Here is a 16,438-nt window from a genome sequence, read left to right on the forward strand (position 1 = left end):
GAAGATCGAGCTAAGATCATTAACACAGTGACTTCCACACTGGAAAAAAACTTTTTTCCTGGCCGGGTGCATTGGCTCACATCTGTAATCCTAGCACTCTGGGAGGCCGAGGCGGGCAGATTGCTCGAGGTCAGGAGTTAAAAACCAGCCTGAGCAAGAGCGAGAACCCTTCTCTACTATAAAACAGAAATAAATGAATTGGCCAACTAATATATATATAGAAAAAATTAGCCGGGCATGGTGGCACATGCCTGTAGTCCCAGCTACTTGGGAGGCTGAGGCAGAAGTATTGCTTGAGCCCAGAAGTTGGAGGTTGCTGTGAGCTAGGCTGATGCCACAGCACTCACTCTAGCCTGGGCAACAAAGTGAGACTCTGTCTCAAAAAACAAAAAAAAACCCTTTGTTCCTTGGGGCCATGGTGTTTTACTATGAAAATGGAATAAAAACTTCAAAACCAAAATTTGTTATTTTTTTGTTTTCTGTGAGTTATACACAATTTAATTGTCAACATTAATTATAACAAGATTTTTTCAGGAACCAGCTGCAGGGTTTTGCCTAGTGGGCCACCCATCAAGTAATATGTATGCTGTATCATAGCAGAGTGAGTTGCCTGCCAAACCACATGGCTCCCAAGGTAGAGAGATGTGTGAGTTACATACGCTTCATGAGACCCCGGGCTCAAAACTAGCATGAGTTAAACACAACTCACATGGCAGTTAATATGTTAATGAAGGGAGGTTACACTAAGCAACAAATTTTCAATGTAGACAAAGCAGCCTTCTATTGGAAGCAGATGCCATCTAGGATTTTGACAACTAGAGAGAACTCAGCAGCTGGATTCAAAGCTTTAAAGGACAGTCTGACACTCTTGTTAGAGGCTAAAGCAGCTAGTGACTTGAAGTTGAAACCAGTGCTCACTGACCATCCTGAAAATCCTAAGGCCCTTAAGAATTATACCAAATCTACACTGCCTGTGCAAAATCTACTCTGCCTGTGCTCTACAAATGGAAGAACAAAGCTTGGATGACAACACATGTTTACAGCATGATTTACTGGACATTTAAAAGCCCAATGTTAGACCTAGTACTTAGAAAAATATGATTCCTTTCAAAATATTATAGCTCATTGACAGTGTACCTAGTCACCCAGGAGCTCTGATGGAGACATACATACAAGTAGATGAATCGTTTCATGCCTGTTAACACGGCATCCATTCTGTATTTTCAAGGAGTAATTTCACCTTTCAAGTCTTACTGTTTAAGAATACATTTTGTAAGGCTATAGAGCTTCCATAGTTAGTGATTCCTCTGATGGATCTGGGCAAAATAAATGGAAAACCTGGAAAGGATTCACCATTGTAGATGCCCTTAGGAACATTCATGATTTATGGGAGGAGGTCACGATATCAACATCAGCAGGAGTTTAGAAGAAGTTGATTCCAACACTCATGGATGAGTTTCAGAGGCTTCAGGACATCAATGGAGAAAGGAATTGCAGATATGGTGGAAATAGCAGAAAACTGGAATTAGAAGTGGAGCCTGAAGAGGTGACTGAATTGCTACAATGTTATGATAAAACTTGAACAGATGCAGAGTTGCTTTTTTTTTTTTTTTAGACAGAATCTTGCTCTGCTTCCCTAGCTAGAGTGCAGTGGCATCAGGCAACCTCAAGCTCCTGACCTCAAGCAATCCTGCGATGTCCTCACAGAGTACCAGGATTACAGGCGTGAGCCACCAGCCCTGGCCCAGAGTTGCTTCTTATGGATAAGCAAAGAAAGTGGTGTTGTGGGATGGAATCTGCTGGTGAAGATGCCGTGAACATTGATGAAATGATAAAGCATTTAGCAAATAGCATTAACTCGGTTGATAAAACAGTGGCAGGGTTTGAGAGGTCTGACTCTAATTTTTTTTCCTTTTATATTATGGGGGTACAAATATTGTTAGGGTTACATATATTGCCCCTGTCACCCCTGAACAACCCCCCCCCCCGTGCCAGAGCATCAAGTGTGTCCAACCCCCAGGTGGTGCGCCCGGCACCCATTATGTAAGTATAAATCCTTCCCCTCCTCCCCCACCACCTGCCCACCACCCAACCACCCAATAAAAGGTTTGTGTTTTTTTTGACATTTTGGTTACATTCTATATCTTTGCTTTTCCCTAAGAATGGTTAGAGGTATTCCCCATCCCCCCCACGATGCTCACCACAACCCTAAGATGTGGGTCTCCCCGCCCCCCAATTCCTGGCGAACACTGCCACCATTTGAGCACCGTGATTTTAATCAGTCAGTACCAATTTGATGGCGAGTAGATGTGGAGCCCATTTTCTTGATCTTGTGTCACCTCACTTTGGATAACAGGCTTAAGCTTAATCCAGATAGCATAAAAAATGAGAATTAGGAGCCATCAACATGGAGAGGCAAGACCCTCCACCAGCAAAAAGATTACAGCTCACTGAAGGCTTGGATGATTGTTAGCATTTTTAGGAATTGTTTTTAAATTGTTATATACATTCTCTTAGACATAATGCTATCACACACATAACAGTATATGTTATATAAACACAACTGTTGTATGTATACACTGGAAAACAAAGAAAAATCAAGGCTTAACTTTTATGGTGGTCTGGAACCAAACCCACAATTTCTGAGTAATGCCATGGTATGAAATGTCCAAATAGCAATCTATAGAGACAAAAAGCAGATTAGTAGATCCCTAGGGCTGGAGAGTTTGGTGGCAGGCAGGTGGGAGTCGGGGGAGGGAGGAATGTGGTGTCGATGCAATGCTAATAAGTACAGGGTTTCTTTTTGGGGTAATGGAAATCTTCTAATATTGACTAGTGATGGTTGCATAACAGTGTGAACATATTGGAAACATATTGCATTGTGTATGTTAATGGGAAGAATTATATGTGAATTTTATCTCAAAGAGGTTGTAAAAAGGTAGGCCTTTTGCCTTATAGTGATGCTGTATTTCCTCAATGTTGAGATATACGTTTTAAAAGTTTTCAATATTTTTTGCAATAAGAATGCATATTAATGGCAGGTTTCCCATTTAGCTTTAGAAACTATTAGATCCCAAGAAACAACTCCTAAAGCATTACTTTGCAACATTCTTAAAATGCTCAGCAGTTATCAGGTGAAATTTTTAATGATGTTGGTCTTAGTCCTTAAAGAAATTACTTTTAAAGGGAAAAGGATATATTCAGGGCAACTTGAATCTAGGCCTCCAGGTTAAAAATAAAAATTCAATAAAAAGGGGATAGGACATCTGTTAAAGAGCTTAGTATAGTGAATGTAATACCAGGCTTCCTGAACCCCAACGCCAGTCCTTGGCTGCTGTAGACATTCTTTTTGGAATTGGTACCTTTTTTAAATGCTCTTATAACACCTCAAAGGCTATGTATTTTCTGATTCTGGTTTTGCAATCTTGGGCTTACTACTCAAACTATTAGCTTTCAAATGAGATTTACATTTGCACCTTCCATTTAAAGATAGTATGCTCAAAAGAGAAATTCCAGGATTATTTGCCTGTTGTAAACAAGTGATTCCAACAATCAGGTACTAAATCGGAGAAATTTCTCTTGGCCTACTACCACCCTAGAGTGCTGCACCAGTGGTAAGCAATTTCTTGTAAGTAGGTGCCATATTCCTTCCTAAAACCAGTTTGCATGGTAGGGATGAAAAGGTAGCCTAATTTAGGAAAGAAAGTGGTAATGGTGCTTAGGATGCTCTTGCTTTAGATAAAATTACCTCTGAGAAAGGGCAGTTCATTTTAATGGTATACAAGGATTAGAATCAGAAAGCTATTAAGGAACCAAGGCAGTCACTTTTGAATCTCTCTTACCCAGGGGCTACAAGGTTTTTTATTTGTGTGCTCTCCTAATGTCTACATTGCTAATCTGCCTTTAATACCATCAGTTTCCTTATAATTTCAATTTACACATGTCTTTTATTGGCTGGTCCATGGCCTTTCAGGTCAATTCAGTTTCCTATTTCTAATTCCTAATAGAAGAAATAATGTGATTGGTTGAACCCATCTTCATCAGCCAGGATGTACAGATCATTAAGTGTTGGTTGTTAGCCTGTGGGTCCACTGTAACATATGACTGTCAGTTGTCAGGTCATGACAATTTAGGGATAGTCAGAGCTGGTGGAGGAGGTGTAGTTATTTTTGTTTTCTTCTTTACTGTCTCTGTATGAAGCTTTGTAAAGGCAGCTGCTTTTACTGTCTTGGTTGGCACTCTATCCCCTTTGCCCAAAACATTGTCTGGAATGTGATTAGGTTTTTAATAAAGACAGTAATTGGTGCCCAGGCTCAAGTGACTTTGATTTTAGCTGTTTCCAAGCTTTAGAAGAATGAATATGCTTAGCTAATAATTTTAGCATAAGCTAAAAATGCTTATGCTGAATGCTTGTAATGATAATGCCTACCAATACTCCAATGAGATATACCCTGTGTACTAAGTGCTAAGTGAATATTTATGTGATGAAAAGAAACCATCCTTTTCATTTCTTTAAAAAACAAGCAAACAAAACAAACCCACCTCCCTGGAAGCAATGTCCTTTTTCCATACAGGCCATTCTGATCTGTATGCTTTCTCATTAAATATAAAATCATATCATTTCTTGGGATCATAGATGTGATGCTAGCTTTTATTCCTTTATGTGTGTAATTATACAGGAATTGCACAAATGCTAGTAGTTATTTTGTTTTGGTCAGGATTCATGGAACATCAGAACTAGAATATACATTGAGACCAACTATTCCAAATCCTCCATTTTATGGCCTTAAGTGTCTGTCTGGCAAAATTCAGAGAAAACATTCCCAGTAGGAGTCTGCAGCTGGGGAGCGGGTGGTGCCAGCAGCAGCTTGTAAGGCTATAAGGAGAAAGATCGGAAGAGCTGGATCTTATTTCCTACTGGAGGAAAAGATACAGCTTTTGGTGACAAGCTGCATTCTTTAGTAGTGACTTTATTTTTCCTTCACCACAGACTTGTACTATTTCCAGCCTCAGCACATTATTTAGGCACTTCCCCACTGCATTGTTTTACTTTCTGAAATTGTATCATATTCCCTAAATTGAATCCAGTGTTCAGATGGAAGAGATATAAACGTTCACCTGTTTCTGTCTTTCTTGGTTTACAAACTCCCTAAGATTAGGGTCCAATATATTCCTGACAACATTCACCATTTTATAGGTGAATGTTGCTTTTTTGGTGTCTAAATCCTGTGTTTTCCTTTTATCCTGCCTTAGCATATTTTATAATCCTGTGTTCATTTTCTGTTATACCCTCTTCTGTGGTGCCACATTTTTCCATAATGCACATTTTAATTTTAAATCATTCCCTTTCTTAAAGGAAAATTCATTTCTTTGGATCCTCTTATCTTTTGTTTTTGCATGCAGACTTATGTGGCTAACTGGAGAAAGCATTAAGGAGAAAATGGTTTAAATTTATTTAAGATATATTGGCTTCTCTGATTGTGAATTCCATCTTAATTTACACTCACAGGGCAAGCATATGTGTCTCCTAATCAACAAGAAGAAATGGTATTTTTTAAAAAGCATAAGATAGTTACGTAGATGATGAGGATAAAGGGAAGAGAGGAAGTTGGGAATCAGAAGGATAAGATGTCTACTTTGAGTGTCTTGTAGAAGGGCCCAATTATTGAGCTCCATCATATGGTGAGTGTTTTACTTACCTAGTTATTCTTTATGACACACTCTTTAAAGATAAGTGTTATGTCTATTTGCTGATGAGGAACCGTAAGGCTCAGAGATATTAGGTAATATGCCTAAGGTCCCATACCTAATTAAGGCCAGGGCTGAAATGCCTATGCTCTGTCCACTATACTTCTCTGCCATTAATCTACATAAGAGGAATAGAAATTACGAGTTTGAGAATGTAGAAATAATAGAAAGAGTTAGTTAATTTGGTTTTGGACCTATTGAAGTCCCTATGGGATGGGTAGGTAGAAATTTAAAAGGGGCAACAAGCCAGGTATTGTCATATGGAGAATGTTGATTGCAATTTATACCAAGTTTTCTTTTTGGTTTTATTGTGGCTTAAGCCAAATCAGTAGCAATTTTTTTTCATAGCATGCTTACAAAATTCTAATATGTATAAGACATAGATTTACAGGAGCACTAGTGCTTTTAGATCATTCAGTTATCCAGAAATGTTTGAGTCCCAGGTGTGCCAGATACCATACTATATATAGATAATGTACATTGGTAAGCAAAACAGACACAGCCCCTTCCCTCATCAAACTTAGTCTAATGGTGAGGAAAGAAGTGTATCACAGAGATAACCACCTATATGTCCCAAGCTCAAAAATAAGACTTTGTATTCATTGATATAGAGGTGAGGACAGTCAGTTTAATCACAGATTACTCTTGCTGGTAAATCTAAAAGAAGTTTTCATGCAGAGGAAGCTCACCCCCAAGTTCTTTTGGCCTATCTCCCCACTAGTCTTCTAGGTTTAATCAAACACTACTCTTCATGGCCATTATTTATATTAATTAGCAGTTTAGTACATTGGTGATTTAGATTTTTATAAACAGATTCATAGTATTCACTTTTTTTTTTTTTTTTTTTTTTTTTTGAGACAGAGTCTCGCTTTGTTGCCCAGGCTAGAGTGAGTGCCATGGCGTCAGCCTAGCTCACAGCAACCTCAAACTCCTGGGCTCGAGTGATCCTTCTGCCTCAGCCTCCCGGGTAGCTGGGACTACAGGCATGCGCCACCATGCCCGGCTAATTTTTTATATATATATCAGTTGGCCAATTAATTTCTTTCTATTTATAGTAGAGACGGGGTCTCGCTCTTGCTCAGGCTGGTTTCGAACTCCTGACCTTGAGCAATCCGCCCGCCTCGGCCTCCCAAGAGCTAGGATTACAGGCGTGAGCCACAGCGCCCGGCCCATAGTATTCACTTTTATATTAAGTGTCCTTGTACACTGGAAAATTGGGAGGCTTAGTGCTAAAGCACAACTTTTAAGCTGGATAGACCTGGACTTGACTCTGAACTCTGCCTATATTGAAGTGTTGCAAGAGGTAAAATAAGATTATATCTACTTTAGTTTTCTAGGGCTGACACAATAAAATCCACAGGCTGAGTGGCTTAAATAATAGAAATTTATTTTCTCACAGTTCTGGAATCTAAAATTCAAAATCATGCTATTTGATATCTGAGGCTTGTCTCCTTGGCTTGCATATGGCTCCCTTCTCTCTGTGTCTTCACAGGATCATCCATCTCTTGTGTTGTTCTGTGTCCTGATCTCCTCTTACAAGGACACCATTCATATTAGATTAGGGCCCAACCATATGGACTTTCTACCTTACTTCTGTAAAGACACCCTGTCTTCACATATTGTCCTAATCTCAGGGTTAGGGCTTCAATGAGGAATTTTTTTGTGGAAACACAAAGTTCAATCCATAACTCTCTCTTTTTTCTCTTTTTGTCAGATCTTGCTCTGTTGCCAAGGCTGGAGTGCAGTAGCACCATCATAGCTCACTGTAGGCTCAATTCCTGGGCTCAAGCAATTCTCCTGCCTCAGCCTCCTGAGTAGCTGGGACTACAGTCCTACACCACCATGTCTGGCTAATTTTTTCTTTGTCAAGACTGGAGTCTTTTTGCCAAGGCTGGTCTTGAACTCCTGGCCTCAAGCGGTCCTATTGCCTTAGTCTTCCAAAGTGTTGGCATTACAGCTGTGAGCCACTGCACCTGGCCTGTTTCTATCTTAAGTGCTTTTCTGTATACTAAATAATAAATTTTCAAAATATTAGAGGTCTTTTGTGCTGGATAACCACTATTGTCAAATTCAAAGTGTAATTTTTTCACAAGGGGGCATTAGTTATGAATACTGTCAAATTTGAAAACACGGGATTCATTGCAAGTACCATCCATTAGTCTAAACATTATGTAAAAAATGTGATTGTATACCTTTTATCATCAGCTCCATACTTAGGCCCTGAAATATGGGCTAAGCAACATTTCTAGTTTTTTTCCATTTGTTTTGAGCTGGAAATGAGACATAGTAGCAAGTATAAAGTAGGAGCAAAACATAGCACTGGAGTCGGTAGTCCTCAAGACAATCCCCAAGTTGGTGATTCAATAGGAGGTCTCACAGGACTCAGCATATAATCTGTGCACAGCTATGATTTATTATGGCAAAAGAATACAAAGCAAAATCACCTAGGCAGAAAAGGTGCATAGGTTAAGCCCAAAGGAAACCAAGCACAAGCTTCCAAGACTCCTCTCCTGGTGGAGTCACAAGGGACGTGCTTAATTCCTCTAACGTGACAAAATATATGTGACCAGGCAAGCTCATTAGACACTCAGAGCCCTAGATACTGAGTACATACGCACGCACCCACTACATGGCACATAACAAAATCCATACTCCCAGGAGAAAAGCAGGTGTTCGGCATGAATCATACTGTTTACACAGAGTTTAGGCACAGTGAACTATCAGTTAGGGAACTGTGGGAACCAGCCCCAAATCTAGATCTTTTAAAAATCACTGGTTTTTGGCCAGGCACAGTGGCTCACGCCTGTAATCCTAATGCCCTGGGAGGCCAAGGAGGGAGGATTGCTTGAGCTCAGAAGTTCATGAGCAGCTTGAGCAAGAGCCCATCTCTAGTAAAAATAGAAAAATTGGCATGGTGGTATCCATCTGTAGTCCCAACTACTCAGGAGGCTGAGGTAGGAGGATCACATGAGCCCAGGAGTTTGAGGTTGCTGTGTGCTACGATGATGCCACTGTATTCTACCCAGGGTGAGACCGTGAGACTCTGTCTCAGAAAAAAAAAAAAAATTGCTATATTTATAGTCTTATCTAATCTTACATTCAATGCCTTCAAGCAAACTACTGAAATAAGATTCCATTTTACTGCCTAGAAAATATCAGCAGCTTTCTAGTTAGTAAACAGTTAAAATGGAGCTTTCCTTTTCTGTTCTGCTTCCTGTGTTCTCTATACACATATGTGAACTAGAAGACTGAAGAAATCTAGCCTCTGAAAAACAGGTGCTTGGAGGTTTTTTTGCTCTAAAACAACTTAGTTATTTTTGATTTTTATATATGTTCAGGAATTTTGGAGACCCTTATTTACCCACAGTGTCATACTACTTTATTCCTATGTGACCATATATGTCATTTTTGTATATATGGCAGCTCATTGGTCAAATAGGACTGGTGCTAAGACTCAGGTAGGTATTCCAGACTGGAAATAGTAATCCAAGGGTTGGAGAACTCAGAGCTGGCAGAGGTTCCAATAGAGGCCAAAGAATTGCTAGTATTCAAGGAGAAGCCAGAAAGTCAGGATCAAAGCCCAGGACTGCAACATGTAGCATGAAGTCTACAAAGCATCATTTGCTGATTGGGAGAAAACAAAGGATTAGAATAATTTACAAATGTTGGCATTTACAAAGCTCTTAGTTATCTGATATGATATGTCTCATCATCCCTCCAGAGTGAGTGCTGTTATCGCCTTTATTCAAAGACATTAAGGGACTCATCTTAAAACTTAGTTCTTCAGACTGAAAATCCCATCTTCTTAGATAGTAGTGTTTTCCAAATTATTTTATTTTGAGAATTCTGCAAAGGTAACCAAAGTGAGAGAGTGGGAATGGGGATCCTCGTCGCTCCCAGCTCATATTCTACCCCAGCTCCATTCCACCAGAGTAGCTTAGTTTTAAGTGTTATGATTATAAATACAATTGCTTTGAATAGAATTTTGTTGCATAAAAAAATCATAGGATTATAAGGAAAGCAGATGCCTAATTCCAGTATTTTTAATAACTACATGACTGTAGACAAGGTTGGTTGGGCCTGTAAATTAAGAGTTGGTATTAGCTGACTTGCAGACTCCCTTTTACTTTTGCTATAGTCCAATCCATTTGTTAAATTATGGAATACTATAATACAGTCATACAATAGTAGCACTGCAATAATAGTAGCTAACATTTGTTTACTCTGGGCTTTTATATGTGTCTGGTACAATACCAAAGACAACACTTAAATACTTCTATTTAATACTTATAGTGGCCCTAGTACTTTACACATGGTGGCAAAACTGAGGCTCATAAAGGTTAAATGACTTGGTCAAAGTCATATGGTTAATAAGTGACCAAGCAGTGACAGTTTTTGACTCGAAACCATGGAACTTTTTTCTGCATTAAAAGTTTGCCTACTAATTACAAAATCATTTTTTTGTTGGTAGTGGGTTTTTTGTTTCTTTGTCTTTTAAAGATATGACGTCTTGCTATGTTGCCTATGCTGGATTTCAAACTTTCTGGGCTCAACTGATCCTTCTGGCTCAGCCTCCTGAGTAGCTGGGATTATAGGAGCATGCCACTATACGCAGCCTAAGTATGAAATCTTGGCCGGGCGTGGTGGCTCACGCCTGTAATCCTAGCACTCTGGGAGGCCGAGGCGGGCGGATTGCTCGAGGTTGGGAGTTCGAAACCATCCTGAGCGAGACCCCGTCTCTACTAAAAATAGAAAGAAATTAATTGACCAACTAAAAATATATATACAAAAAATTGGCTGGGCATGGTGGTGCATGCCTGTAGTCCCAGCTACTTGGGAGGCTGAGGCAGGAGAATCGCTTGAGCCCAGGAGTTTGAGGTTGCTGTGAGCTAGGCTGATGCCACGGCACTCACTGTAGCCTGGACAACAAAAGTGAGACTCTGTCTCAAAAAAAAAAAAAAAAAAAGTATGAAATCTTGAAGGTGCCCACAGCCATGTTTATGATTAATAACTAAAGAGTCACTCAATTTTTGGTCATACAGAATATATATCCAAAACACAAAAGGAATTTTTTAAGTTTATCACAATAATATTCAATCTTATTAAATAAATAATAAATGAATTTTAAGGTTATTGTCTATATGGAAAGAAAAAATGAAGTAAGTCTATAATGGGCAGTTCAAATCCTGAGGCCACAAATCCACTATATCCTGTTGTATAGTAAGTTTGCTTAGTGAGTATAGTCCAACTGGTTAATTGCATGGCAGATCTGTTTATATTATTTAATCTGTTCACTTATCAGAAATAAATATATCCGGGTTCTGTGGTCTTCATGTAGAAATACTTGATGTAGCATTCCTTGCCAGTTTATTATTTTTTTTATTTTTAAAAGCCAGTCAAATTTAGCAGTGGGGGGTTGAATACTAACTTTAGTGACACTAATGTTAATAAGCTCTGATAACCCACTACCATCGGACCAGCCTCCTTGCTAGTTTTTTAGTGAAGTCTGCATTTATATCCTTTTGAAGTAGATCAAATACCTAAACATGAATTTTTGGGGATGTGTATATTTTGCAATACCTACAGTTAAGGCAGAATAAAACATAATCACACTGCTGCAGACTGTCACAGCCTTTTGTATATCTCCTCAGGGCACCCTTCCCTCCTACCTGCAGCCAAAAGAAAGAAGGCATAACCCCCAGAAAACCCGTTGTTAAAAAGTAATCATTTTTCCATTTTTTAATATTTAGGAACAAGTTCCAGTTCCGGTCTACCATCCAACACCTAGCCAGACTCGGCTAGCAACCCAACTGACTGAAGAGGAACAAATTAGGATAGCTCAAAGAATAGGCCTTATTCAGCACCTGCCTAAAGGAGTTTATGACCCTGGAAGAGATGGATCAGAGAAAAAGATCCGAGAGTAAGTTTTAATAAATTTATATACTTCAAAGGTCTATTTTCAGAGATTTGCTTTTAAAAATTTTGCTTTTTCTCCTGCACTTTAGCAGTTGGATATTTAATATATAGGAACACCTCAGTCAATGCAAAAGAATGTCTAAATGTAGCAATTAAGAATTTTCGGCCGGGCGCTGTGGCTCACGCCTGTAATCCTAGCTCTTGGAAGGCCGAGGCGGGCGGATTGCTCAAGGTCAGGAGTTCGAAACCAGCCTGAGCAAGAGCGAGACCCCGTCTCTACTATAAATAGAAAGAAATTAATTGGCCAACTGATATATATATAAAAAATTAGCCGGGCATGGTGGCGCATGCCTGCAGTCCCAGCTACCCGGGAGGCTGAGGCAGAAGGATCACTCGAGCCCAGGAGTTTGAGGTTGCTGTGAGCTAGGCTGATGCCACGGCACTCACTCTAGCCTAGGCAAGAAAGCGAGACTCTGTCTCAAAAAAAAAAAAAAAAAAAAGAATTTTCATAATGAAAACAGCTAAGAAGTGATGGCATGACTTCTGTCCATTGTACAGAAGGTGCTTGTCCATTTGGATGACAGTGGTTGATAGTTAAAATCATTCACCTATGTGAATGTGAACTAGGACCAGCATTGCTGGTGGCCTTGTCAACTGGTTTTTAGAAAGCAGTTTTGTAATATTTCAAGGACCTCTATACCCTTTGAGACAAGCTCTAAACCATTTGAGATGATAATCCCAAGGATCTACTACCCCTAAAGCATGTACCTCGCTTCCCCCATTAGAATTTTTTTTTTTTTTGAGACAGAGTCTTGTTTTGTTGCCTGGGCTAGAGTGCCGTGGCATCAGCCTAGTTCACAGCAACCTCAAACTCTTAGGCTCAAGCGATCCTTCTGCCTCAGCCTCCTGAGTAGCTGGGACTACAGGTATGCGCCACATGCCCGGCTAATTTTTCTATATATTTTTAGTTGGCTAATTCGTTTCTTTTTAGCAGAGACAGAGTCTCCCTCTTGCTCAGGCTGGTCTCGAACTCCTGAGCTCAAATGATCTGCCTGCCTCGGCCTCCCAGAGTGCTAGGATTACAAGCGTGAGCCACCGCGCCCAGCTTCCCCTATTAGAATTTTATGCACAAAATATTCACCATAATCTTATCTACTGAAAAACAGTGCAAGTTGAATTCTCCAACAGTACACGTATAGTTAAGTAAATTGTGATACAGGAATACATTAGTAGGTTATGCAAACATTAAAATTGTTGGCTAAGTATTTTTAGTGAGATTGAGAGAAATCTGTTTATTAACTTGTGACATGATTTTATTAAGCCTGATAAGTTGAAGATAAAATTATAGATTTGGGGACTTACTGTTCCCTGGGCTTATAACTGTCAGTGAGAATCCCTAATGTGCACAGCCATTCCCCTTTAAATTTGTGAATGGCCTCACCAACACAGACATCATCTAGTTCTCTGTGTTGATGTTTGTCTGCTTAAGGCATAGCACCATTTAGTACTAGTACTGAAAGAGCATATTCTGTCTGGAATATGGACTTTGGGAACACTGCAGAATCAGGTTGCTTCTTGAACTTGTAGAAAAGTGCAGTGAACCCAAAACCAAAGTTGATGGAGACAGCTTTAATTTATAGCAGTCCAGTAAGTAGAGATTAGTGGGTTCTGTTTTTACAGGTAGTCAATAAAATGAAAATTATCTTACTCCAGGATTACACTAAAAACTCAGTACATGGAAACAAAGTTGATCTGTTTTCCTACCTAAAGTATGACATTCTCCTTCAGGTTTCTCACAGTGGATTTGATCCCTATATGGCCCATTTCTGTTTGCTCTGTTAATTGTTTCTAAACCCTGCAGATTCTCAGGGGTTGAAATAAGAGAGTATGGATGGATCAACACTTACCAGGGAAAAATTAATCTTCATGTTTTGTTAATGAGATGACAGGCAAACTATTCTCATGTGTCATTCACATTAACACTGTCTTTGTAATTGGCCTTTAAAGAGTTTTCTGAATTGGCCTTTTGATTTCTCTCCTTTTTCCCCAACAGGTGTGTGATCTGTATGATGGACTTTGTTTATGGGGACCCAATTCGATTTCTGCCGTGCATGCACATCTATCACCTGGACTGTATAGATGACTGGTTGATGAGATCCTTCACGTGCCCCTCCTGCATGGAGCCAGTTGATGCAGCACTGCTTTCATCCTATGAGACTAATTGAGCCAGGGTCTCTCGTCTGACTTCAAGTGAACCATCATTTTGGGGTGGTTTTGATCTTTTGTCATTGAGCCCAAAGAGCCAGGGATTAGGAATTAAGATCATGCACAAAAGTTTCCTAAAAATTCCTGGATGGCTGCAGATGTTGGGGGAAAGTATGTGATATTTTAGAAACTTAGTGGGAAAAGTAGGATGGTATTTTTATGTAAAGCCTTGACCCAGTGTTTAAAAATATAATTGTATTTAGATCTTATTGCTCCAGTACATAGGAATTGTGTAAAGTGTTACAGCAGCTGTATATGTTTAAATTGTGTGTGTTGAAGATTAGGAAAAGATAGTGGTTATTTTTCCTAAATGAAATAACTTTTTTCTTTGCCCTACCACCCAAATTCTTTTCTCAAGTTGCTGACATTTGGGTCAAGGTTTTATTAAAAGCTACATTTTATAACACTGGCACAAAAAAAGTAGTTTTAAGCTTGTTTGCACAGTTCTTTTTTTCCATTGGAAATGGAATTCATTGCCTTAGGTCTTTTTAAATAGTGTATTATTATCGTTGGGGCTGGCTCTATGCTTGAAAACCAGTTTATTTATAACCTGTTATAAGTGCTATATTCCGTTTGCAGTTAGGAAATGCAGAATTCAAAGTGATCTCCTAGCTTGTAAGCAAACCGAGATGCACTATCCCTTTTCTATAAAAAATGAGTTAATGTGTCAAGAAACCAACTCTAGTAAAGTGGGGTTTAACATTACTCTTTCCTATGTGTTTTATCTAATTATTTTGGTTGTTAATATGGTGATAATTGAAAGTCAAGGTAAATTTTAAATATTAAGAATTTTGATTTATTGAGCTTGAATTATGCCACCATGTTTATGTACAAAATGAAGGTGGCACCATGGTGAAACTTAAAGAGAAGTAGCTTCTCAGTTGTAACAATTTTGATTTTTTTCTCTTTCCTTTGACCTCCTTCCCTCTTATCTTGAACCATAGCAAAAGGATACTGCATCTCTCATTACTGTAGTGCTAAGGTTATTGAAGTTATATAAAACACATCTCAGTCTCTGTTTCTTTGAAAGGTATCTATTAAGTCCTGCTAGCTTACTGATAAGACTAAGCAGTGAGAATAAAGATAAATGTGTTTCATGTTTTGCACAAAAATGCAGAATTTGTATAACCACATGACTTCATAGTTGTGATCTTAAAAAAGAAGGAATTTCTCCTTTATCTTTTTCTTGCAGTTACTGTAAGAATACTTTAAATCTCTAAGCTTCTGAAGTGTTAGAGGTAGAGCTGGTTTAGTAAAGATGTAGTAGTAATGTTTTATCCATTTAGCATGTGTTGATTTTTCCTTATGTACTCAAAGGTGACTTATTTGTTGAGCTCAGTGATATTATAGCTAAAAATCATTCATTAGCAAAAGGAGAAGCAGTTTCAATCTAACAAATCAGAAGTTTCTTCTCATTATTTTATATTGAGTTGGATATTTGACTCTAACACTTTTCTACATACAAAATTCAAGTATCGTGAAGGTTCGTCATAATTGCATTATAGAAGAATTTAGAAGTGCTTTGTAGATTTGACATTCAACCGTAGTATCCATATGTTGGTTAATTTTCTTCTGAGCCCCATGATGGAAAGACTTCAAGATAAATTTGAAAGAAATTAGATTATCAGGTCCATTAAATTGTTACATGTATCTTGCTTAAATTTCTGTTTATTAATTTATATCCACCCAATTACATAAAGCAAATTTGGAGAAAACACCTGAAGTTGTGCAATATTTTCAGTGATAATTGCTTTTTTTATTCTTGTGTTTTCTACTTAAACGTGATGTCTATATCATCAAGTATTATAGTCAGACTTTCTTTTTTTCCTAGATTGTTAAAATTGTTAAATGAACTTTTTTTTAAATCATCTTCCATGTTGCAGCTAGTCTTTCTTTATTACAAGGCTTCTTTCACAGACTTTGGCAATAATATTGAACAAATTAGCAGTGAGCAGAATGCACCTTTTTTAGGCACTTTGTATTTAACTTTGTTTCCCACATACCATGTTAAGAACCATCAATTTTGGCTTTTACTAAGTTGTTAAATAAAGTTATAATACATCTGTATGAAGGGCTAAAGTTAGAATTCATTACATAAGAATATTCCCCCAAATATCTAATCCTTTAAAATAATTATGTATCAATTTAAATTGTTATTTAGAAATCAATTTTAAGTCTCTAAGTATGTATACTTTTGGGGAGTATTTTTTTATTGCTTGGGGTTTAATATCATCTAATCATATACTTAAGAAACTCTATATCTTCAAAGTTTCGAAAGCTAAGTAGTAGGTGCAACCTATTTATTTAGATATGGGCAAGATGTGTTCAAGATTGGCTGTGGGGTTTGAGATGACTGAAAAGCCTGATCAGGATAAAACAAAGGATTCTTATCCTTTTGAATGCAAAACCCAAACTAAAGTACTTTCACACAACTTTTTAAAGTCTGGGTGTTCTTTATAAAACAGTATGATTTCATAGAATAGTGGGCATTGAGGTAACAGATTCTCTG

The 16,438-nt window shown here is 38.3% G+C and overlaps 1 protein-coding gene across 1 annotated transcript in view; it reads left to right on the forward strand.

The window, feature by feature from the left end:
* Positions 1–14,634, forward strand: part of RNF11 (ring finger protein 11) — a 38,558-nt gene extending 23,924 nt beyond the window's left edge. Inside the window, exons 2-3 of the mRNA XM_012776178.3 lie at positions 11,499–11,668; positions 13,718–14,634. Of these exons, the coding sequence (XP_012631632.1) occupies positions 11,499–11,668; positions 13,718–13,889 (342 nt within the window). The 3' untranslated portion in view covers positions 13,890–14,634. The remainder of the gene's footprint in view (positions 1–11,498; positions 11,669–13,717) is intronic.
* The last annotated feature ends 1,804 nt before the right edge of the window (positions 14,635–16,438 follow it).

The sequence above is a fragment of the Microcebus murinus genome, chromosome 2 (assembly GCF_040939455.1).
Source record: "Microcebus murinus isolate Inina chromosome 2, M.murinus_Inina_mat1.0, whole genome shotgun sequence".
Lineage (NCBI taxonomy): Eukaryota > Metazoa > Chordata > Mammalia > Primates > Cheirogaleidae > Microcebus > Microcebus murinus.